The 23408-nt window shown below is 63.7% G+C and overlaps 1 protein-coding gene across 4 annotated transcripts; it reads right to left on the bottom strand.

Moving 5' to 3' along the window:
• Positions 1 to 556: 556 nt before the first annotated feature.
• Positions 557 to 15140, bottom strand: FGFR3 (fibroblast growth factor receptor 3). 4 transcript variants are annotated; one of them, XM_045529604.1, is made up of 17 exons: positions 14849 to 15140; positions 10224 to 10493; positions 9923 to 9976; positions 7949 to 8118; positions 7736 to 7859; positions 7471 to 7661; positions 6491 to 6641; positions 4979 to 5169; positions 4450 to 4598; positions 3939 to 4060; positions 3752 to 3862; positions 3490 to 3680; positions 3233 to 3355; positions 3081 to 3151; positions 2723 to 2860; positions 2446 to 2551; positions 557 to 2305 (listed from the first exon to the last, which is right to left on the bottom strand). In XM_045529604.1, the coding sequence occupies exons 1-17, from the start codon at positions 14955 to 14957 to the stop codon at positions 2159 to 2161; spliced, it is 2418 nt and encodes an 805-aa protein (XP_045385560.1). In that variant the 5' UTR covers positions 14958 to 15140; the 3' UTR covers positions 557 to 2158. The 4 variants fall into 4 exon arrangements, with proteins under 4 accessions (XP_045385560.1, XP_045385561.1, XP_045385562.1 ...); XM_045529605.1 differs by having other exon boundaries at positions 4450 to 4595; XM_045529606.1 differs by lacking the exon at positions 6491 to 6641 and adding an exon at positions 5652 to 5796.
• Between the last annotated feature and the right edge of the window lie 8268 nt (positions 15141 to 23408).

The following is a 23408-nucleotide window of genomic DNA, read 5'->3' as shown; positions in this document are numbered from 1 at the left end:
CTCCCACCCTGCTCCACTGTGACCTTGGGGGGGGAGGTGTGGGCCCTTCCTCAGCAACCCAGCCAACACAGCAGCATCTGCCCAAAGGCGCAGGTGTTACTGGCATGCAGGGGTTGCTGGTGGAGCCCAGAGGTGGGGAAGTGGGTGGCTAGGCCTGGGCAAGGGGAGCATGGCCACCGTCACCTATGTGGACGGTGCGCTCCCAAGGTCACTTGTTTACAGGCAGCTCCATGCAGGGACACCTAGAAAGCTCCCTTCCCCAGACGATCAGGCAGGCAGGTGCTGGGGGTGCTGAGGGGAGGCCTCAGACCCACACAAGAGCTTGGACATGACCCCACGCCCCTCAGGGCCCCCATGAGCTAGGGGCAGCCAGGGAGCTGGCACACCCAGAGCTCGTACTGGCTCCCATCGGGGACTCCTGCAAACACCAAACTCTGCATTCCTGCCCTGGGACCCCTGAGCCGGCCCAACTGCTCAAAGCCCTCCCTCCCCTTGGCAGCAAATGACCCAGCAAGGAGCTGCCCAGGATCCCAAACAGAAGGCAAGGAGGCATGGGCAGGGGTGGGAACCGGTCTTCTCGCTTTATTGTTTGGAAAGTACGTCTGCTGGGTTAACAAATCACATCTGCTGGTTTGGGCCCACACCTTGGCCACCAAACGCTAGGCCATGAGGAAAGACCACCCTGAGCCACCGCCCAGCGGACAAGCAAGGGACAGCCACCCAGACTCAGGCCATTAACAGCACAAAAAGTAACAAAACTGAATTCACGGCTTCTCTGCCAAGCTTCGAAAGGTAGCAGACCAGGCTATAAAAATCTAGAAGCATTGCGTAAGAAGTGTTAAGTCTACAGCAAATGCATCTTGTAAAAACTCAATAAATTATATATATAGATATATATAAACTTGTAACATCTAATAACATCTGAACCTGCACGCAGGGCGGGCCCTTCCCTGGAAGCCGCCTCCCTGCCTGGAACACACAGCAATTAGAAGAATTCGTATGAAAATACCAGCTTGTTTTGAAGTCCAAAAAAATAAATCTCCTAAAGAAAAATCCTATAGAAATCTAATTCCCCTGCAAAAGAAGGCCAAAGGAAATAAACTATCCTCACCGGAATCATCTCCAACTAGTAGCGGCCTTCCAGGCTCCGAGGGGGCCGGCTCCAGCTGGGGTGTGGGCTGGACGTACATTCTCGGCAACCCCTCACAACGCAGCACAAACCTGCTCAGCTGTTAATAACTTAAAACTTAAACTCTGCCATGTGGCTGGCTAAACGCTATGAGCGTGGGGTGGGGGCAAGGGAGCTGGGGGTTGATAAATAGCTTTACAAATATACAGGTCCAGGTACAATTTTTAAAACAAAACTGTGGTGCCAGAAAAGCCCCTGTGCCCCTGCCTGTGTTTGTGTTTGTGTCAACAGCGAGTACCCTGGGGGACTCCCCACCAGGGCGACCCCCACCTCCTGCACCCGAGGTCCCAGGCCTCAGTGTGCAGCCTCTTCTTCCACATAGATATTTTTATATATAGGTATGTATATATATCATATACACAGCATCTATTTATATAAATGTACACTTGTTTCTGGAATAAACCTTGCAGATAGAGGTTAAAGGCTCCCACCTTCAGGTACCCGTAATTTCAGTCGGAGGGGCAGGGGGGAAGCGGGGAGCCTGGAGGGGGTGCTGTGCACTGACGCTTGTCCCCAGCAGGTGCCGCTCAGGCAGGAGGTCATGGGGGGCGAGGGGGGCTTTTCTGCAGGCTCAGCTCTGGGCACTGGAGGGACCAAGGCCCCGAATGCTGGAGCCGGGCCCCTGATGCTCCCAGTAGGGCAGGTGGGGGCCGGAGCCCGTGGCAGTTTGGCTCAGTGCCTGCCCCTGGGGGTCCCATGGGACCTTACATTCTACATTTTGTCCCCCCAGAACAAAGGCCCTTCGGTGCTGCAGCACGGTCAGGAAGCAGCATGGGCACCCCAGGGGACTGCTGAACCTTCGGCCGAGACACACACACACACACACACACACACACACGCACGCACAGGTATGAAGCACTGTCTGTCTATACCGGGTCTCTGGCCTGGGGCGACCGCACGCCAACAGCACAGGGTGGGCTGGGGTCCCCTCTCACATTGTTGGGGGCTCAGCCTGCAGGCTGCCAGCTTTCATGTCCTCTGGCCCCCGCTGCTGGACGGGGCCGGGGGCAGCAGATCGTGGGCAAACACGGAGTCGTCCCCAGAGGAGCTGGAGCTGGGGGTGTCCTGGCCGCCCGGAGAGTACTGCTCAAAGGGCACTGACAGGTCCAGGTACTCCTGCCGGCAGGGGATGGGCGGTCAGCAGCGCGCGCTGAGGCCCCACTTCCCGCTGCCAGCTGTGCCCGGAGGGCCCGCCCCACCACTCAGGACTCCAGGCGGCACAACGGCCTGTGAGGACAGCCTCGGGCAGCACTCACGTCGGTGGATGTCACGGTGAGGATGCGGTCCAGGTCTTCCACCAGCTGCTTGAAGGTGGGCCTCTGGGAGGGCGCGGCGTGCCAGCACTCCCGCATGACCATGTACCTGCGGAGAGGCACTCAGGCGCAGCTCCTGCCCGCCCACCCCTCCCAGGCTGCCGCCAGCTTCCTGCCTGACTCAGGAGCAGCCTCTGGGGCTGCCAGCCCCTCACCCCACCCTGGGCCCACGGGCCCTGCACCCCCTTGGACTCAGTGCAGGGGCTGGGGTGCTGCTCACAGGTCGTGTGTGCAGTTGGCCGGCTTGTCCATTCGGTGGCCCTCCTTCAGCAGTTTAAAGAGCTCCTCCACGGGGATGCCAGGGTATGGTGAGCCCCCCAGCGTGAAGATCTCCCAGAGCAGGACCCCGAAGGACCAGCTGCAGGGGCAGGCGAGATCAGGCTGCTCTGTGACCCCCACACCCAGAACAGGTGCCTAGGCGGGCATCAAGGGGCCCACAGGGTGAAGGCCAGGGCAGGAGAAACAGCCCACCCTCTGGGAGCCCCAGGCCCAGGGCTGTGGGGGCTGCAGCTGGGCTCCTGGCTCTGCCCCCAGAGCTCCCACCCCCGACGAGGGCAGAGACGGCAGGGCACACATACACGTCACTCTGGTGGGTGTAGACTCGGTCAAACAGGGCCTCAGGCGCCATCCACTTCACGGGCAGCCGGCCCTGGTGGGGAGGGAAGGGGAGGGGACGTTGGCTGCCAGGAGCCCTGTGGCTCGGGCCCCCCTACCCCGGGGCTGGGCTCACGTTGGTGGTCTTCTTGTAGTAGTCGAGGTTGTGTACATCTCGGGCCAGGCCAAAGTCTGCGATCTTCATCACATTGTCCTCAGTCACGAGCACATTGCGGGCAGCCAGGTCCCTATGGATGCACTGGGGTGGGGGTGGGGGTCCAGGGCTGAAGCTGCCACCCCCGCCTCACCATCCTCACCCCATGGGGGGCCTGCCCGCACTCACCCCACAGCCCGCAAGCTGTCACCTCGGCCTGTACCTCCCACCCTGCTCACCTTCTGCGAGGCCAGGTACTCCATGCCCCGGGCCACCTGGTAGGCACAGGACACCAGGTCCTTGAAGGTGAGCTGCTCCTCAGGCAGCTTGCAGGTGTCGAAGGAGTAGTCCATGCCCGGGGGCCGCCGCGCCCGTAGGTACTCACGCAGGTTGCCCTTGGCAGCGTACTCTACCAGCACGTACAGGGGCCCTGTGGGTACAGGATTCTCAGAGGGGGCCCCACGGCCTGGGAGGGACACCCACCCAGCACCCGCTGCGTACCACCCTGCGTGCAGGCGCCCAGCAGGTTGATGATGTTCTTGTGTGTGCCGATCATCTTCATCATCTCCATCTCCGACACCAGGTCGGACAGGTCCTTGTCGGTGGCATTGTCTGTGCAAGGAAGGGCCATTAGGCAGCGCGCCTCCCCCAGCCCTGCCCAGGTGCCCCTTGCTACGTGGCTCCTCACCTTTCAGCATCTTCACGGCCACAGTGACAGGCTTGGCAGCCCGGTCCTTGTCAATGCCAATGGCCTCCGCCATGACCACCTGGCCAAAGCAGCCCTCCCCGAGAGGCTTGCCCAGGGTCAGCCTGCAGCAGCAGAGGCATGAGTGCATGAGCCTGTCTGCTCACAGCCCCACCCTGGTGCCCCTGCCCAGCCTCCGAGGCCTAGTGCCACTACCTCCAGGCAGCCCTCCACATGTACTCCCCACCCCTGCTCATGAGGATGAAGGGAGTCACCCTTGGGCCTTGCCCTGTGCTGTGCCCTCCAACAGGGCACCTTGAGAAGGGTGGGTCCCTACCAGGTACCCCCCTTGAAGCATCCCTCAAGGCCCCAGCCTGAACCCACGGTCAATCCCCAATGGCCCTGAATCCTACCCAACTCAAACTGGAATTCAACCAGGCCCCTGCCAGGTGGCCACCCCACCCCACCACAGAACCCCCACCAGCCCCCCCTGTGCACTGTCACCACCACTGACCGGGCCCGGGGCAGCTCCCACTTGGGGTCAGCTGGCAGCTCAAGCTCAGAGACGTCAGCCAATGTGGGCCCCTCTCCTGAAGACAACCGAGCGATGCGGACCAGCGGGGTGTTGGAGTTCATGGACGAGTTGGACTCCAAGGACACCTGCTTGGGTCGGCAGGGGCAGGTTGGCGCCGCACTCGGGAGCCGGGGAAGGGGAGGGTGGAGCGGCCTCGGGGCACAAGGCCACAGCTCCTGGACAGGGCACTGGGCTGGAAAGTGGGTATTCTGACTTCTGCTAGTATTAAGTGAAGATTTTTTAAAATGTTTTGTAACCCAGGGTAGCCTGGGCTTCATGTGGTGACCCAAGAAGAAAGAGGGGTTAGCCCACCCAGCTGCAAAGAAACATGTCCCATGTGGAGCCCCTGGCCTGAGACACCACAGGGTCCCCTGAACTCAGAGATCCCAGGATCAGAGTGAGTCACGGGGGCCCGGGAGGCTGGTTGGGCCAGCAGGCAGCTCGGAACCTGGTATCTACTTTCTGTTACCTGTCGCTTGAGCGGGAAGCGAGAGATCTTGTGCACAGTGGGAGAGCCCAGGCCCTTCTTGGGGGGGCTGCGTAGGCGGCAGAGTGTCACGGCCGCCACCACCAGGATGAACAGGAAGAAGCCCGCCCCGTAGCTGAGAACACCCGTGTACACGCTGCTGGCCTCGCCGGCTTCTGCCAGCTCCTCCTCGGCTGCAAAGACACGGGCACTGAGGCCTAGTCTGCCTCCTGGGAGCCCCCACGGTCTGCCCTAGGCTCGAGCCACAGGCACAGGCAGACGAGGACAGGGCTCAGAGCCTCCACGGCCCCTTTCATCCCAAGGGTCCTGCAGTCAGAGCGCCCGTGAGTCAGGAGGGGCCACACCCCAGAGGGAAGGAGCCCAGCAGAGCCAGCAGCACCCACACCGCCACCCAGGCACCCGGGAGAGGCCAAAGCTGCAGCGGAGGGCCTACATCTAGGGACCCGGCTGGTAGTCGGGGGCCAGGCCAAGGGGGCCCCTGAGACCAGACAGGGCTGGTCAACTCTGTTCCCACACCAGGCATAGGGCCAGGTATGAGGGCTCCACGGAATGGGGCAGCCGCAAGTCGCAGGGTCCCGTGCCTGTCCGTGGCGGCTGGGGCATAGCCTGGGCCAGCGCCCCGAGAGCACAGGTGCAAAGCGGCAGGAGCCAGTACCTGGCAGCACCGCCAGCCACGCAGAGTGATGGGAAAACCCGATAGAATTGCCAGCCAGGCAGGTGTACTCCCCGGCGTCCTCAAAGGTAACATTGCGCAAGGACAGAACCTCTAGCTCTTTGTCGGTGGTGTTAGCGCCCGCCGTCTACAAAGAGAGAACAGAGCTCGATAGGCGAGCGCCAACACCGTCCCGCGGGCACCGCAGAAGAGTCCACACGGTGACGATCCAGCCAGGCTGCAAGGAAAACGCCGCCACCACCACCTCAGCCACCACCACCTCGGCCACCACTGTCTCGGCCACTGCCACGGCAGCTACTGCCACAGCGGCCACTGCCGCGGTGGCCACTGCCATGGCGGCTGAGGGCCCTCTGCCTGTGCGTCGGCACCGAGCCCAAAGCCAGTCCCTCCACCGGCATCCTCTGTCCCAAGTGAGCATCAGGCACGGCGCTGCGAGGGACAGCATGCAGGGTTAGCGTGGAGAGAGGAGGGTGAGACGGACGATGGACAGATGGACGCACAGACTGGCTGGAAGCGAGCAAGCAGTGGGCACGGCCAGAGACAGGCGGAAGGTGGGTGCTCACAAAGAGCATGGTGCCCAGCCCTGGTGGGCGCTGAGGACCTTCTGGGGTGTGCAGGGGTGTAGGAAGGGCCAGCACAGGACACGGGGCTCAAAGCGGGCAGTCACAGTGGAGGCTGCCACTGCCCAGGAGGCCAGAGCAGAGCACAGAGCGCAGGGTGGGAGCGAGCGAGCAGGATGGGGCGTGCGGGGCGTGCAGGGGCTCGGCCAGGGCCTTGGAGCTGGAGCTCGAGTGCCAGCCGGCGTGGGACAGAGTCGTTACCTGCTCGGGGCCCGTGAACGCGCAGCCAAAAGGCCTTCTCGGCCACGCCTATGAAATTGGTGGCTCGACAGAGGTACTCGCCCCCGTCCCGCTCCGACACATTGGCCAGGCGGAGGCGCGCGTCAGCCTCCACACTCTCACTGATCCAGGACTGCGGGGACAAGAGACCCGGCTCAGGCACGCCCTGGGGCAGCCCCGCCAGGCACGAGGCAGGACGTGGAGACCCCCAAGGAAGGAACAGGGCTGAGCTGCGTCAGCACAGAAGCTGCCTGGGGGCAGTGTGGAGGCACCTGCCAGCGGCGGCTGTGGTTTCACAGGATGCGCTTCTCCCCTCCACCCGCAGAGCCCAGAGCCCTCGGAGACCCTCTCCGGGCCGGCACACTAGTGCCCACAGCACAGGGGAGCACCCCGCAGAGCCTGCCGCGGCCTCTTCCAGCTGGGCCTGGACTCCGCTCTCCCCACCCCCTCAGGCCATCTTGTCTCTAAACAGATGTTTCTCTTTGGGCTCTGCGTGTTGCAACCATCCCAACTTGGTGGCCCCCACCCCTGCAGCCATGGGAACAAAGCTAAGGGCAGAGGGAGGTGGTGGGCGGGGAGCCCACGACATGCTCTGCACAGCTGACGATGGCCAGTTGGGCCAGCTCCAGAGGGTACTTGGAGGGCCCAGCCACCACCCTCCTGCCCCGGGCCACTGTCACTACCCCTGAGCCCACCCCAGAGAGGCCGAGGCCGACCCTGGAACAGAGAGGGAAAGAAACAGGTCCCATGGCAGCCACCTCTGGCCCAGAGCAGGGTGTGGGGTACTGCGACTCAGACCCCCAGCCCAGAGCCCCTACTGCCCCTTCCCCTGAAGGGCCGACAACACCTGGGCCCGGATCCTTCTGCATCCCCCAGCCCAGGGGCAGCCTTGGAGCCAGGCCCAGGAGCCCCACTCCTGCTGCAACTGGTGGTGGTGGTGCCCATTCGAGCAGCCGACTCACCTTAAGCACAGTGACGTAGGGCGTGCCGTCGGGGCCCACCTTGCTGCCATTCACCTCCACATGCTTGAGCCACTGGATGTGGGGCTGCGCATCACTGTACACCTTGCAGTGGAACTCCACGTCGCTGCCCAGCACTGCCGTCTGGTTGGCCGGCAGCCCCGCCTGCAGGATGGGGCGGTGCGGGGAGCGCTCTGTGGGGACAGACCGGGCTTAGGGGCTGCCCCCCGCCCGCCCACGGCTGCCCTGCCTCTGCCCTGGCCCTCACCCAGCACGTCCAGCGTGTACGTCTGGCGCAGGCTGCCGAACTTGTTCTCCACCACGCACGTGTAGTTGCCGCGGTCCGAGGGCACCACGCTCTCCATGACCAGGCTCCACTGCTGGTGCCGCAGCTGCAGCGGGCGCAAGTGAGCCAATCCCGGCTGATGCCACCAGGCCCCACGCACTCCCAGATTGAGGCACCGCCCACTGCCAGGCCCACCTTGATGCCCCCAATGCGATGCTCGCCTCGGAACTCCTTGCCATTCTTCAGCCAGGAGATGGATGGAGTGGGGTTGCCGGCGGCCGGGCAGCGGAAGCGAACAGTGTTGGCGGCCGGCACAGCCAGTAGCTTCTTGTCCATCCGCTCAGGCCGAGTCCAGTAAGGGGCCCCTGCCAGTGGATGTGCACGTGAAGGCCACGACCAAGGCGGGGAGCAAAGGCGCATCTGACCTGACAGACCCCCCACCTTCCAAAGCTGCCCCTTCCCACCCCTTCCTCAGTTTCCCTCTTGTGCAGCGAGAGTGCTGGCCTCTCAAGGACCCCTGCCTGAGTTGCATAAGGCTCTCGAGAGCCTCCAAACATGTCCCCCACCCCCAGCACTCTGAGCTGGACCATGTGTCCCCTCCCCACCATCTGCTTCCCCAAGCAGCTGTTCCCACCAAGAGGTCCAGGGTGCCTCATCCTGGCCTGGGAGCTTTCAGCCCAAAGGGCATCTCCCTGGGGAGCCCCCACTCACCCAGGGACACCCACCAGTGGGGGAGACCCAGTAGGCAGCCCAGCTGGGTGGAGGGACCTAGGCCTTGGGAGCAGCTTACCAGGAGGGGACCCAGCTTCCCACAAAGCCAGCGCCTCGGAGGCAGCAGGGTGGCATTGGCCCACTAGAATCTGAGACCCTAGGCCACCCTCTGCAGAGCCCCAGGGCCTGGCAGGCACCCATAAGGACAGCATCCTGAAGGCCCCGCCTCCTCCCTGTCCTGGTGTTCAGGGCTGCCAGCCCTCCCACGTAGCCCAACTATTTTTCCTCCTTCCTGGGGGTCGGGGTGGGGGCTGCCTTCCTGCCAGGACTCTTTGGGAGGCTGGGCCAGCATCCCCTCTGCCTGTGACCTCACTGCCGTCCACCCACAGTGACATGCCCAGCTCCTAGAGGATGCTGAGGCGCTGGTAGGAGCAGTATGGACAGACGCTGGGAAGAGGCCCCTCCCCGAGCTTGTTGCTGCCCTCCCAGGCCTCCCGGAGTGGCGAGTAGAGACCCCTGGGGTGACAGAGAGAGCCCAGCAAGCTGTGGCAGGGGCCATCTGCTGGGATTGAGAGACCATAAGACTCAAGGCTACCAATGCCAGACGGTGCCTTTGAAAGGCGACCCCCAGTAACCCTCACGGCGCAAGCCACATGGGTGGAAACACCCAGCACGTGCCTGGGATGGCCGGGCTGGGAAATTCTATCCTCTCCCCAGACAGCTCCCCTGGCCTCCCCCAGGAGCCCATCTCCCCGGTGGGCTCCTCCTCTCTGGTCCACTCACCCCAAGGGGCTCAGGGAGCAGCCCACACACACGTCAGTCCCGGTTGTACCTGCCCGCAGCGTCTGTCCCACAGTGATCCTCGCCTGCGCGTGCACACCTCTCAGATCCTCCCAAACCAGAAGCCCCGCCTCCCACCAGCCCTCCACAGTGGGCGGAGTCCACTTGCCACTGTCCTCTCACTGCACTCTCATACCCACAGCCCATCCATGGGGGATGCTGGCTCCCAATTTACAGCCTGTGGTCACCCACCTCCCGCTGGGCCAGGCACTCGCTGCTGCCGCCCTTAACTCCTGGGTCCTGCCACGGGGGCTCCGCTCCCTGCTGCATTCACACCTGCACAGCCACCTCACCCAGAGCCAACGTCAAAGTCCCCACACGCCAGCCCTGACCTCCTTACTGCTCCTAGGGCTCCCAGGGCCCTGTGCCTCAGTCTCCCCACCTGTAGGATGGGTGTATCCCTGCCACTCCCAGCCTGCCACCTAGGCCCAGGGCCAGGAATCAGAGCAATTTCCACAGCCCAGCCCCTCCTCCACCCTGAGGGGACCCGATCATCAGTGTGACCCCAGGAGGTCATCCTCCAGGCCTTGAACCCCCACCTGCCTGTTGCGGCAGGGCTTGGCAGGTGGAAAGCAGGTGCCACCCTGGCCAGCCCATGTGTCAGGGACCTTGGCTCACCTGCATCTTCAGCCTCGTCCTCACTATCTTCATCATCTCCTGAGGACGGAGCATCTGCAAGGCAGGAAAGGGTGCACGTGGGTGGTGACTCCGTGATGGCCTGTATCCAGGTGCCCCAATGGGTGGGGCTGAGGCCCCCCATTCAGATGCACCTCTTGGGGGCACCCTCCTCTCTGCCAATATCCAGCAAGACCCTCGGGGCAGGGGTGCTGCAGCCACATGGCTGGGGGTCTCCCTGGGCTCAGGGACCTTAGCAACCCAGTCCCCTCCACCCAGCCTGGCATGGGTCAGTGGCGCTCACCTGTCACACGCACACTGAAGTGGCAGAGCAGGCGCTGGGTGAGCCTCTGCCAGCAGCTGTAGGCCCCTGTGTCCTCATGGGAGGCATTTAGCACCTGCAGCCGCCGGGGCCCCACCAGGATGCGCTCTGAGGGCACCAGCCCTGTGCCGTCCTTCACCCAGACAGTGGGCCCCATGGGACCACCTCCGGGTGGGTGGCAGCTCAGCTCCACAATGTCCCCGCTGCTGAACACCAACTGCTCCTGCTGGCCGGAATCAGGCCCTAGGACATCTGCAGGTGAGATGGGCGACTGTGAGGCAGGCACCCTGAAACCTGGCACAAAGGGCCCAACACACCCATGGGAGGCACCAGGGCACCCCCACTTCACAGGCACACCAGCAGAGGCTGCAGCAGCCCCGAGTAAGGAAGGACCTGCTCCCAGAGCCTAGGGTCCCACCAGCCAGCCTTCAAACCAGGGGCTGGAAACTGTGACCCTATAGGCCCCGGGCGTCAGTATTTCCAGGCTTCTACCCTGTCTTAAGGACTCAGCTCTGCCATCGCAGGTGACAGCAGCTTCCGCAGACAGCCTGTGAGTAAACAGGCATGGCTGCCCTCCTGTGAAACTGCACTTATGGACACTGAAAGTTCTAATTTCTAAGTTTCATGAAGGATTCTCACTGACTCACAGGGCAGGACCCAGAGTGGAGGAGAAAGCTGTCAGAGCCACCAAGCAGGTGAGAGCCCCGGCCCCGCCCCCCGAGGGCCGAGAAGCTGGGGCGGGAGCATAGCCCCATGGGCAGAAGCACACAGGTGGCCCCTGGGCCCCTCCCCTGTCCAGAAGCTGCCTAGCTCCCCAGGGGCCACCAAGGTCTGAGACCCAGTAACACACCACCTGACCATCACCCCCAGGCCTCCCTGCCAGGCCGGACAATGCCCGGCACAGGCGGGTACCCTGGGCATGGGGCCCAGGACAGGGGTGGGTGGTCCCGCCGGGCAGGCCTCCTTCCCCGACCCAGCTGGGCTGGCTGTACCATCACTTGTCATTCTGCTGACGCCTGGCCTAGATTTGAGGGCCCAGCTGCCCACTCTGGACACACTAGTCCCTGGCTCCCCGGCCAGGCCCAACTCGCCCACCCCACCTAAGCCAGCCCCACATGCCCAGTGCTCACCAGGATCCTGCCAGCCAGAAGGACCCATACTCACCCCTGAAATATCCACCAGAGCCTGCGCCCCCTGGGGACCCACAGCTCAGGGCCAGCCCCGGTGGGGGCCCTGTGGTCAGGGGGGACTCCTGGCCTGACCTCCAACCCTCTAGTCCTAGCCATTGTGTCCTGTGGGGACCACCCAGTGCTGGGAGCTGCCTGAGGCCCCCCAGAAGGCCAAGAACAGGATGGTCGTGGCAGCCTCAGCCCCAGGCCCTGGCCCAAGGGCAACAGCCGGTTGGTTCCAGTTTGGTCTGGGTGGCGACAGAGAAGTATTCCCTTCAACCTGGTCCAGTGAGGGACTGGAGGGACACGGAGTGGCCCCCATGCCAGCCATGCCCACAGTTCTACCGGTTGTGGGGGAAGGGACCGCCCAACCACCCTGCCTGCAGGGGCCAACTTCAGGCAGGGGCCCACAGGGGCCTGAGGACACCCAGCAAAGGCTGACTTGGGGAGGTCAAGCAGGGACCCCTAGGAGCTCAGGGTCTGCTGCCCTGGGAGGCAGCATGGGGGGCCCAGGCCAGCCGGGCCCCTCAGGCCCCACCCAGCACCAGGCACTCGTGGAGCCCAGCCTCCCTCAGTGGCCCTAGGAAGGGCTCCTTCTTCATCACAAAAGGGGGGACCCACGGTGGGGGGCCCCACCAGGGTACCACATGCCAGATGGAGCCCACAGGTCCAGCCCAGGGGGTACTGGTCCTGGGTGAGCTATGCTGGGTCTGGGGGTGTTTCTCAGTCTCCCTGACTTTGCCACTCACTGGCTCTATGCCTGTTTCCCGCAGTGTGGCACAAGGTAACAATTCCACTCCACGGGCCCGGGGCCCAGAGAGGCCTCTACACCCTAAGTAGCTCGAGAGTATGAAAGTGAATGGTGGGAGACCTCCCTGCTCTTGGTCTCTTGCCTGGGGACTGATGTCCAAGAGGCCATGGCCAGGCCAGGCCAGCCTGCTGGGGAGGGCTGTGTCCTCAGCCTGGGGAACCTTGCTCTCGGTTCCAGGTCACCACGGTTAAGGCCCCCAGTGCACTGGGAGGCACAGGGTGGGATGGAGGAGGAGCAATGCTCCATCTAAGGGCCTTAGGCGGATACCAGAGAACAAACACCAAATTCAAACTCTAGTCTGGAGCTGGCTCCCCCAAGGGGTTTGGGTTTTGGGGTGAGACGAGGGCCCGGGGTCAGGGAACAAAGTGGTCCTGCAGCTCTCGCAGGGCCTGGACCAGTTGCCAGATGCGTGTTGCCAGCTGTGTGTTTTATAAGAGCCTAAGAGAAGAGAGCACCCCAAAGGGACCCTGAAGCCAAGGGCTAGAGTCTGAGCTTCCTGCCTCCCCACCTCGGTTCCCACCTGGAGACATTCCTCAAAGTTTCATAATAAAGTTAGAAGAAAGAGGGATCCGGAGGCCGGGCAGGCTAATGAGGGCTTACCAGGATTATCCACCTAATCCTCGAAACAACCCTGCCGTTATCAGTCCTACCAGTATCACTCCTCTAGGCCCCTCAAAGAAACTGAGGTTGGAGGAGGGCACCCAGAGAATGGGCTGGCAGCTGGCAGCCTGAACCCTGAGGGCCAGGCAGATCCCCCCCACTGGGGTGGCTCCCAGTTAAATCACTGAAGTGGGCTGGTGGCCTGCCCTCCCCCAGCCTGGACACCTCAAGCCCCTGGGTTCCCCTCTAGGCTCAATTGTGAAAGGGGTGCCTTGGACGACAGTTCCAACCCTGAGACCTAAGGCCTTGGGGGATGGGTGACAGGGGCTCCTAGGCTCAGCCGGGTTAATGAACCACCCAGAGGCCAGCGGGGCTCAAAGTTCAGCCCTGTGGAGGGGCTGGTGAGGTTGCAGCCAGCCAGCGCCTCCTGAGTGGGTGCCCTCAGGCTGCAGGGGGAGCCCAAACCGTCAACCACCCTGCACCCTGGGGGCCACCCCCAGGCCCTCACTGAGAGAGAAGTGGCCCCACATGGAGATGAAGGTTGCCCTGGTAGGGCCTCGGGTGGCCAGGGCAGTCCACCAGCCAAAACCTTCGCCAGGGCCCTTGACCCCAGCCAGCTCTAGCTCCACAATTTCTGTTTCCAGGAAAGCGCCAGCCCGGACCTCCGTAAATTTCATGAGGTCTTTGTATTTTCACTGCCTGGCCCAACTCGTTAAGGAACCAGATTAAGTTTACTGACCTACGAACGCACTACCTGTTTCACCAGCTCCATTGGGGCACGGGGGCGGGGGTCCCCGGAGGCACGGGCCCGCAGACGGTCCAGTCGCAGTTGCTGGGGGGGGCGGGGGGGGCGGGAGGCCGCCGCGCCCCTCCCCCTCCCCCTCCCCTGGGGCTAGTTGACATTCCCAGGCCGTGGGGAGTAATATCTTCATCTGAATGCGAATGCAAATGCTAATGCAGGGCTCCCCCCGCGGCCGCCCAGTCGGCGCCCCTGGAAGCCGGGCCGAGCAGGCTCTGAAAGCGCGCGCTGACCTCCCGACTGCCCTGTCACGCCGCTGAATGACACGCACATTCAAGCGCCAGGCCCACTTTCATTCATAAAAAAATGACATTGTTCCGGGAGGCTGCAGCCGCCGCCGGAGAAAGGGGCGCAGGCCGGGGCGGCCGCCATCTGCCTGGGTCCCGCCCGCCGCCGCCTCAATGCGCGCTCTGTGGCCGTGCTCTGCGGCCGAGCCGACGTACAAAGGGGCGGCTGTTCGGGCCTCGGCCCGGGTGGGGCCTGAGCTCACCCGGCCGAGGCCTCCCTCCGCGCGGCCACCCCACCCCCGTCGGCCCTGCGCGCGTGTGCGGGCGCCGCACCTCGGGGCCCGGCGCGCCTGCCCCGGCCCTCGCCCGCCACCCCGGGGCAAAGGCCCCACGACGCAAGGACGCCCGCCCGATCCTCTCCGCGCCTGCCGGGCGTCCGCCGCGCATCCAGGGGCGCCCCGTCCGCCCCTGGGACACGGGAGCAGGGCGGGGGAGCGGTGGCGCTAGAAGGTGTCACCTCGCCGCACTGGCCACGGAGGGCAAGGGCCCGGCTTCGGCTGATGCGCCCAACCCCACCCTCAGAAGTCCAGCCGCTCGCTTTGGCCAAAGCTGGACATGAACTGGGGCCCGGGGGAGGGAGTACCAACAATGGGAACTTTCCGTCTCAACAGAACCAGAAGAACAACAATGGCACCCCGCGCCCTCCCGACGGCGCCTCCGCTGGGGACACGCGCGGGGCGGGGGCCGCGGACGCCCCCTCGGTGCCCGGCTGCCCGCGGCGGCCTCGAAATCGCGGAGTGCCCGGCGGCTCCGGCGCCCCACAAACCGCCGCGCTGGCTCTGGCCTTGACCTCCGGGGAGTAGGGCAGCGGAAGCCAGGCACCGCCCTGAGGTGCCACTCATACTCGGGGGCCCCCTCCCGACCCAGGGGCCGCTCCCGTCACGGACGCCTCTGCCTCCGGGGTCCCGGCCCTCCCCCGTGCCTGCGGGGTCCTGCCTTACCTGCCGCTCTCCCCGCGACGCGCTGCTCCGTGCCCGGGGACTCTGAGGCGACGCCGGCCACGACGGCCACGGCCACGCAGAGCGCGAGGGCGCGGGCCGGGACGCCCATGGCGGGCACGAGGGCCGCGGCGTCCTCAGGCGGCGCGCGCGGGCATGCTGCCCCCCACGGCCCGGCTCGGGCACCGGCGGGAGGAGGGCACCACTCGGGAGACTGCGGGAAGACAGCTCGTTACCGGGACGGGCCAGGGCGCGCAGGGGCTGACGCGGCGGCGGCCGGCTCCTGCGCCCGCACCTCTACGACCCCCAACCACCCCGCCCGCCGCCGCCGCCGCCCAGGGCTCCCGGGCCGCCTGGCGCCGGCCGCCTCCTCCCCGCCGCGGTCCCTCCCTCCCTCCCCCTTCCTTCCCTGGCTGCTACAGAGCCCTCCCAGGGCGGCGGCGGCGGCGGCGGCAAACTTTCCAGAGCGGAAAGCCCGCGCCCGGCCCGCGACAGGGACCGCTCCAGATCCGCGCCTACCGTGCGCCCCGGGCCCTCCGCGCGCCCGCCCCCGTCCCTCCGCGCGCCCGGAGGGCCCCAATACCGACCTGGAGGGCGCAGGAGCCTGGCTCGCTGCGCGCAGCTCCCGGTCCCGCTCGCCGTCAGCCGGCCCAGCGCCCGCCCCGTCCCTCCGGCCGGCCGGCCGCCGGTGCGCGGGGCAGAGCAGGACCGCGGGGCAGAGCAGGACCGCGCGGCGCCAGCTGCCCGCGACACTGCCGCCGCCACCGCGCACTGATCCGCCGCTGCCCCGCGCGCTGCAGCCAGTGGGGGACGGTCCGCGCCCCGCCCCGCCCCTGGTCCCGCCCCTCCCCGCCCCGGCTCGCAGGGGAGCGGGGAGCGGGGAGATGCCCCTCCTCGGGGGCGGTCCCAGGGCGGGGGGAACTCCAGGGAGCGCAGCCGGCCGGGGGCGCCGGGCGGTCTCAGAGGGCGTGGGAGCCGGGCAGGCGAGCGAGGCACCCCCATCGCTCCGCAGGGCGGCCCGCGGGCGCACAGAGTCCGGGCGCAGGCCTCTATTTGCACAGCGCGCAGCTCTGGCTCGCTGGGACTGTGCTCAGGGCCGCAGAGGGGTGGTCTCTGTGGGGGACGGGATGTCAGGGAGGCCTCCGCCGAGGCCTGCGGTGGAGCAGGAATTCCTCAGGTGGAGGAGGGTAGGACGGCATTCCAGGCAGAGACAACTGTGTATGCAAAGGCCTGGGGGTGAAGGACAACGTGGCCTGTCTACCTGGCTAGTGAAATGCAAGGAGCTACACCCCAGAGGCGGGAGGTGCGGGGTTGGGGTCACACTGCTGCACTTGTGAAGCCTGGGGCACACGTAGCTCAGCTGCCTGAGTTCCCAGCCAGAGGGGCCTTACCCCACCTCCCCCAGGAGGACGCAAGTTTGGAGGTCTGGTGTTTGCCACGCCTCAGATGGAGAGCCCCCTCTGAGGACTGCAGGCAGCAGTGGAGGAGGAGCCCACCCCAGGGCTCTGAGGAGGGCTGAGATGGGGAGCTGGTGGCAAAGTGGCCCAAGGTGTTGGGGCACCGAGTGGTGGGGACAGATTCTAGCTGGGGAGGGTCAGGACTGGCCCGCTCGGTTCTGAGGAGGACCTAGCCTGGCCTTCCACACAACCAGCAAGTAGTAGGTGCTGCCCTGCTGGGACTCTGGGGGTGTCTGGGTCCCCCTAATCCCCCAAGACTGGTGGCTCCTGTGTCCACCCTCACAAGGAAGGGGATCTTGTCCTACTTTCAGACAAGCCCAGGGCGGTCAGGGCCTATGGGAGCCAGAACGGCAAGAGGGTGACCTTGGCCCAGTGCTTCTGCCCCACCTGGCTTCTGGCTTGGGGACTCGATTTGCTCACTGGGGAAATGGGCAATGAAAGCCCTGCAGTGACTGGCTGCTACTCACCCTTTCCAGCCCACTGCGGGGCCCACCCTGCAACTCCAGGTTTAGCCTGTGCTTCCAGAGGCTGGGGTGTCTCCCAGCTGAACGCAGGGCCCTGGGAGGCCCCACCCCAGCACCCTCCGAAGCCCCTGCAGGCAAGAGGGCTCAGTGGAGTTCCAGGCCCTCCCCCGGGACCAAACCCATAGCCGCTCCCTGGATGACAAGGAGGGCCTTCTCCCTCTGCACCCTGCCCCCACAGGTCCCTGGGAGGTGGGCATCCATCCATCTTTGTGCATGTAGCTTTCTGTCTGCCAGGATTGTCTTCGAGACGGAAATCTTGGGACTGTGTGGGGTGTTCACTAAGTGCCCCCACCCCATCCTTCTCCCATTTTTCCCTGAAAGCCTGACCTCAAAGGCTACAACGAGAGATCTCAGACTCCCTGGCTCCCTGGCTTCTGGGTGGGTGTGGCCAATGGGCAGTGCTTGGTAGGGGAGAGCTAGAGACAGGGCTTATCTACTTCCTGCCCCTCCAGCTGGGCCCAGCAGCCCTAGCATGGCCCAGCCCTCCACAGCCACAGTCCTGCAGGGGCAGGGGGAGCCCCTCTCTTCCTCCAGCAGCAGCCTGGGTTGAGCCAGTGTGCCTCACCCCTGGTCCTTTCCTATGACTGCTGTAACACATGACCTTAAGCTGGTTGGCATAAATGTACTTGCTCCCCACTCTGGAGATCCCCAGTCTGGGATCAAGGTGTCAGCAGGGCTGCACTTTCTCCTGGAGGCTCTGGGAAAGGACCCTTCCTGCCTCTTCCAGCTCCTGGTGGCCCCAGGCATTCCTTGGCTTGTGGCCACATCACTCCAGTCTCTGCCTCCCTCTTGGCCATCCTCTCTTCCATTTCTTATAAGGAAACTTGTTATTGGATTTTGGGCCCATGCAGATAATCCAAGATGATCTCTTCTCAAGATCCTTACCTTAAATACACTTGCAAAGACCCTTTTTTCAAATAAGATCACATTCACAGGTTGCAGGGGTCAGGACATGGGCATGTCTTTGGGGGGGCTACTGTTCTGCCCCACTACACACCCTATGGTGGCTGGGTCCTTTGGTAATGTCTGCATTCTGAAGTGGTCCCGTATTACAGCCTCTCCTGTGGCACAGTCTGGCAGCAGTTAGGTCAGAGGGCAGGAGCATGTCCGTGGCTTGGTGGATTCTGCCAGATTGCTTCCAAAGGGCGCGGGTGCCGCCCACTGCCACCAGCAAAGGGGTCACTGCCCACTTTACCCCACCACCACCACCAAAGGAAGGCATTGCTGAAATCACAGATTATTGTCAAAGTGATTTTGTTGTTCAAATCGATCATTTCTAAGTCAATAGGTGCACCTGGAGCGAGCTGTTCTGCAGGCTTCCCCGCAACCCCAGGTACATCTCAGCTGCTGCCCGTGGGGCCTCTGTGCCAGGATTGCACCACGTTTCCTGGCTTTTGGTGGCACTGTCTGTACATTACCCACCAGTGGCCACCATTTCGTCATAGCACCCTTAATAGAGCATTTCCCCCAAGAGGCTTTGCAATATTGCCCAGCTGGGTCCTCCTGCCTGCGATGAGAGCAATGAGCCCTCCTCGGCCCCTGGACAGGTGAGACTGGGAGGAGGGCGGAGCCTGCTGAGGGTCCCTGAGGGTGGGGACCTTCCACGCTCCGTGACTGCTTTTCCGTGTTTCCACTTCCCTGCCCACTGCCCTGCACCCCACCTGTCTCCAAGGCCCTATGGGGGTCCCAGTGAAGATGAGTATGGGGACATAGGACCAGGCCAGTGGTGAGAGAGGCCCATGGGCCCAGCCCAGCCAGGGCCAGGTCGATGACTCAGAGCCAGGCAGCCCCAGCTTGCTGGAACCTGTGTCGGTGAGCAGCAGAGGGTGCCTGGGGGGAAGCCTGTGCCCTGGGTGCAGGGCCACATCAGGGTGGCAGTGGCCCACCCTACCTCCCACCCCTCCTGTGCTGTCAGCAGAAGCAGGTGCTCCTGGCAGGCAGCTGCTGCCACAGTACCTGACAGAAAGGTGGGCAGTGAGGCTGGAGGCTGCCCTGGAACCCAGCCAGGGAAGGGGGTGGTCCTGAAGGAGCCTCCTGCTCAGCTCGCCCTCTGTGAGGAATGCCTGGCCCAGCCAGGGCTGGCGTTGCTGGTGAGAGCTGCCCTCAGCCCTGCCATGAGCTTTGTGGAAGCACTGGGGAAACTGAGGCCCCAAGGCAGCCGCAAGTCCCTTCTGCCCTGTTCACCTCTTCTCAGAGCCTCTTGGGTTCCCCCGGGGCTGCTTGATCTCCCTCTGGGAGCTCCTCATCTCCCAACATGCACTCTCACCTCCTCTAGGAACCACTCCTACCCCTGCCCCAGGGCAGGCCACCAAGGGATGGAGGGGGAGGTCCCTTGGTGGTCCCCCCTGAGCTAGGCTGGGCTGATCTCTTCCCACAAAGAAGAGAGAGCTGGTTTAAGTGGGGCGTGGCTATTATAGTTTGTGGGTAATTCCTACCTTTTAAATTTATTCTCAGAGAATTTGAGGAGGATTAAAATAAAAAGCACATTTGATCTGCTAATTATAAGAGAAATGGAATTTTAAAGAACATGGAGAAGAGGAGAAAATGTTCCAAAATCCCTCAGCCAATACTAGCTACTGTGCAAGATCCTTAATTTTAGCTTTGAGCTTCCTGGCAGGCTGAGCAAAAAGGGCAACACCATGACTCATGGGCTGCTGGGAGCCTGTCATCTTGGACATACCAGGACAGTCCCAGTTCAAATATTCTGGCCTTTTTGCCCTTTGGTTCTCTCAGAGCCCTAGACCTCAAGTCCTGACTTTTGGTTTGGAAATATGGCTGCTCCCAGGTGAGCAAAGAAAGGTGACCAGGCCATCTACAGACACAGGAGAGAGGTGCGGAGTTGGGGGCGAAGAGTGCACAGGCTGCCCCACCCAGAGCCTGGCACAAGGGCTGCTCAGACAATGCTGAGGGGACAGAAGTGGCTGACAGGGGAAGGCTGGCCAGGGTGCCGGTAAGGCCCCCATGAGGGCAAGTAGGGAAGGGACGGGAGGGGAGGCAGTGGAAATCTGGCCAGGGAGGGGTTAAGGCCTCCGAAGCTCCCAGGGATGGCGGGGGCCAGGCCAGTAGCCGCTGAGCAGCTCAGAAATCTATTTTCCTAAGCACTTGGCATTTGTCTGAAACCTCAAGTGTATTTTCCCTAAGTTTTATTTTTTCTTTGACCCCAAACTCTGGTAAATTTAAGGGAAATTTAATTATGGTGTTTTGGGTCCATTTACACTTAAACCCTCTCAGCATTTTTTCCAAGACCCTTTTGGAGTTCAGCACGCCTTGGGAGCCTTCTAAATGAGCGTTTTTATTATTATTTTTTTTTGAAAAGGCTTCACTCCCCACTCCTACCCCCCAGCACCAGCCTTCCTGCCAAGAATAAACAAGCCCCAACTCCGCAGGCTCTGGCTGAATTAGGAGTCCAGGCCTTGGGGCCGCCAGGCCAACCCCACGTCATGCCCTCCTCCCTCCAGCCTCCATCCTCCTCGGAAGTCCCTTTCCTCTCAGCCTTGCTGGCCCTTCTGGGTGTCCCTGCACCAACCTTGGCCAAAGCCCCTCCCCAGGGCCTCGCTCAGCCACCCCTGCCCTGCTGGTCCCTGCAACAAGTCACCCATAGGCAACTTCAGCCCAGCTTCCAGCCAGAGCCTGGGAGACACCGTCCCGCCCAGGCCGGGACGTGGGGATGCCCCCCCCCACAGACAACTTAGGATGGGGCAGCCCACATCCTGTGTGCCTAGTCAGGAGGACAGTGAAGTCGGTGGTGCTGGCAGCTCCTGACAGACAGCCTCCACACCAGCCCCATCATCAGCCCTGCTTGACAGGTGGGGAAACTGAGACACAGAGCCTCAGGTGGCATGAGGTGGCCAGATGCAACTGCCCTGCTCTGCGGAGGTTTCGGCTGAGCTTTGGGAAGGGTGGGGTGTTCTCTGCAGTATTTAGGGAGCCCGGCAAGCAACTAGACCCCCAGCCCTGGGACAGGTGCCCAGCAGCAAGAGGGAGGGCCGGCCCGCCCACCCCAGGGCCCAGCCGCAAGATACTGGCATGGCAAAGCTGCGCGGGGCTCATTGGAGGAGGCAGCAGTTTGCTGTGAACTCACCAAGGCTGGGCAGAGGCTGCTGGCGCCCAAGCTGCCTGGAAAGCCTGTCTCCGGGTGCACCCCCGCCAGGCCCACCAGCCCCGGGGCTGTGCTCCCCCAGCCCCACCCCACAGTCCCACCGCTCAGCGCAGCTCCCAGCGCTGAGCTGAGGTCCCCGAACCTCAGTCCTGGTGCCCAGCCAACATTAGGACTACCCATGGGCAGTCTCGTGGAGGCCACAGCCAACGGCACCTGGCCGGGGGGACACAGGGGTTGGGGGTGAAAGGGCAACGCCTGGCGTCTGAGGCAGGGTCCTGGGGGCCCAGTACCACCATGCCCAGGTCTGCTTGCTCAGGGCCCAACCTCCCATCTGGGCTCTATTAGCTGCTCAGAGAGTGTGGGGAGAACGAGACAACCTCAGAAAGCGCCCAGTGGCACAGGGAGGAGGTGGCCAGGGCTCCTGGGCTTCCCAGGGAGTGGCCTGGCTCTGAGGGTTCCAGCTCTGGGGTCATCTGGGCGAGAAGGCCCTGGCCAGGCCCTGAGGATCCAGGCCCCCATGGCCCCCAGGAAGGAGGAGTGGGGAGTGGTTGGCCCATGGGGGACCTCCCCCAAGGCCCAGCTGTTGGACCTTTTTCTCGGAAATGGAAGCCACCTCTTGCCAAGGAGGGGGCCGAGCCGGCGGCCAGGCCCTCACTGTGTGCTTCTGTGGGGCCGTGTCCACCCCAGACCAGGCAAAGCTGGCAGGGCAGTGGCTGACACCAGGACTCCTATAGAAGCCAGCTCTGGTCCCAGCCTCCCAGGGGTGGGGATTTCTGTGGGTCTCCCAAGCCTTGAGCTTCCTGGAACCCTGTTCCCGTGGAATCCCAGGTGGGTGGGCCGTCCCGCAGCCCCATCTCAGCCTTGGGCACTGGGGAGGGTGTGTGTTTAAGCCACAGGGCCGTCCAGGGTCTGCACTGTGCCATTTTACAGAGGGGAAAACTGAGACACAGTGTCATGAAGCACCTCACAAGGGTCTATCCCAACAAGTATTTGCTGACAGCCTGCCCAGGGACTGGGGCAGAGTGGCCCCGAGGCTGCTTCCACCCAGCCGGGAGTCTTGGGGTACGGGTGCCTTAGGAGACCAGGCAGAGCTGGGGATGTCCCTGCAGTGCCCTCAGCCACACGCTGACCCTGGCTGACCACCCCAGCAGCCCCACACCATGGGCTTCTCCACCTTGGGGCTGCCCTTCCGGGGAGCCGGCCCCAAGGCTGATGGCAGCCCTGAAGACAGTGAGCGCCTCTGAGGGCCACCTCTGCTCGCAGCCCGCAGAGGCCCCAGGGCTGGTAGGACAGCCTGGGCAGGGCCTGCAGCCCCTAATAGAGATGTCTGTGCCTCCTCGAGTCCCTCCTCCTGCCATGCCTGCTGCCTGGCCCTGGCTGCTGACAGCTTCATTGTCCACTGGCCTGGGCAGGGAGAGACCAAGGGTGCAGTCAAGGCAGCCCTGGGTGTGGGACGCTGACCACCACCCAGGCGGAGGTTGTGTGTAGGATTGCGCACCCGTGCAGTATGCACTGCCCCATAGGCAACTGTCCACACCGGGGCCCACATTGGCCTATAGCCCTGGTCAGACAGGGCTGCCCAGGTGGCCACTGCTCTCATGAGCCCCAGCCAGGGGTTGACAGCCACTGGGGCCTCCCAGCCTCAGGATGAAAGGGGCGAGAGCTGGGGCAGGTGGGGGAGGCACCCCTTCCCAACCAGGGGGGACAGAGCAAGCGGAACATGAAGAGGCCAGGGCTGGGGGAGGTCGTGAAGGGAGGGGGGAACCAGGCAGTCCCTGGGGGTGGGGGCACCAGGCTCCCCTCCCTGCAGCCACTGGCTCCATGGGGTACCCTGCCCGGTCTTCACTCAGGCCACCCCTACCCCAGCTTTCAGCTGAGCCTGCCCCGAGGATCAGTCACTGTCTGGGCCAGGGTCTACCCAGGGCTGCAGTGGGCAGGGCTGGGGTACCCTCGGGGAGGACAACTTGGGCCAGACCCAGTGGCTCCCCGGCCAGGGTTATCTCGGGACAGGGGTCTGTGTTGCCTCAGTGTGGATCAAAGGGGCTTATCGGGCTGGCCATGCTGGGCCTTGCTTCCCACGGCCACCCTTCCGCTCACAGCTCCCCTCCCTGCCTCCAGGACCCTCCCACCTTCCCCTGCTCCGGATGCGCTTTCCGTGGCCAAATCCACCCCTCTTGAGGATCCTGGTCTCCAGCTAGGCCATGACTGGCCTCTAGGAGGGGGTGACAGGGAGGTGCTTGCCAGGTCTGCAGTGGAGGGTCACAGCGCCTGGTCCCTGGAGGCTTCTTAGAAGGCATGGCAGGCAGAACAGATTTGGGCAGCTGTCTATCTGGTGACCATGGGCGCAAGGCAGAGACATGTGGTAGCTGGCCTGAGGGTGGGATGCAGGTGGGGCACCCACCCCCTCAGGTGATAAGCCTGGGGCACAGCCAGCCAGCCGGGTGCCCTCAGGGAGCCACTGCGGGCCCAGGGCACCAGCATAG

This window comes from Lemur catta, chromosome 17 (genome assembly GCF_020740605.2).
Source record: "Lemur catta isolate mLemCat1 chromosome 17, mLemCat1.pri, whole genome shotgun sequence".
In the NCBI taxonomy this organism is placed as follows: domain Eukaryota; kingdom Metazoa; phylum Chordata; class Mammalia; order Primates; family Lemuridae; genus Lemur; species Lemur catta.
Note: the sequence above shows the minus strand (reverse complement) of the source record. Positions and strands in the feature narration are given on the sequence as shown.

What these genes read in the sequence shown, in the direction of transcription:
- FGFR3 (XM_045529604.1), bottom strand. Translation starts at nt 14,957, where the DNA reads ATGGGCGTCCCGGCCCGCGCCCTCGCGCTCTGCGTGGCCGTGGCCGTC. An exon ending in ATCGCATTGGGGGCATCAAG is followed by an intron (nt 7,860 to 7,948) that starts GTGGGCCTGGCA and finishes CGCCCGCTGCAG; the next exon opens with CTGCGGCACCAGCAGTGGAG. An exon ending in TGGGAGCTGCCCCGGGCCCG is followed by an intron (nt 4,061 to 4,449) that starts GTCAGTGGTGGT and finishes CTGCTGCTGCAG; the next exon opens with GCTGACCCTGGGCAAGCCTC.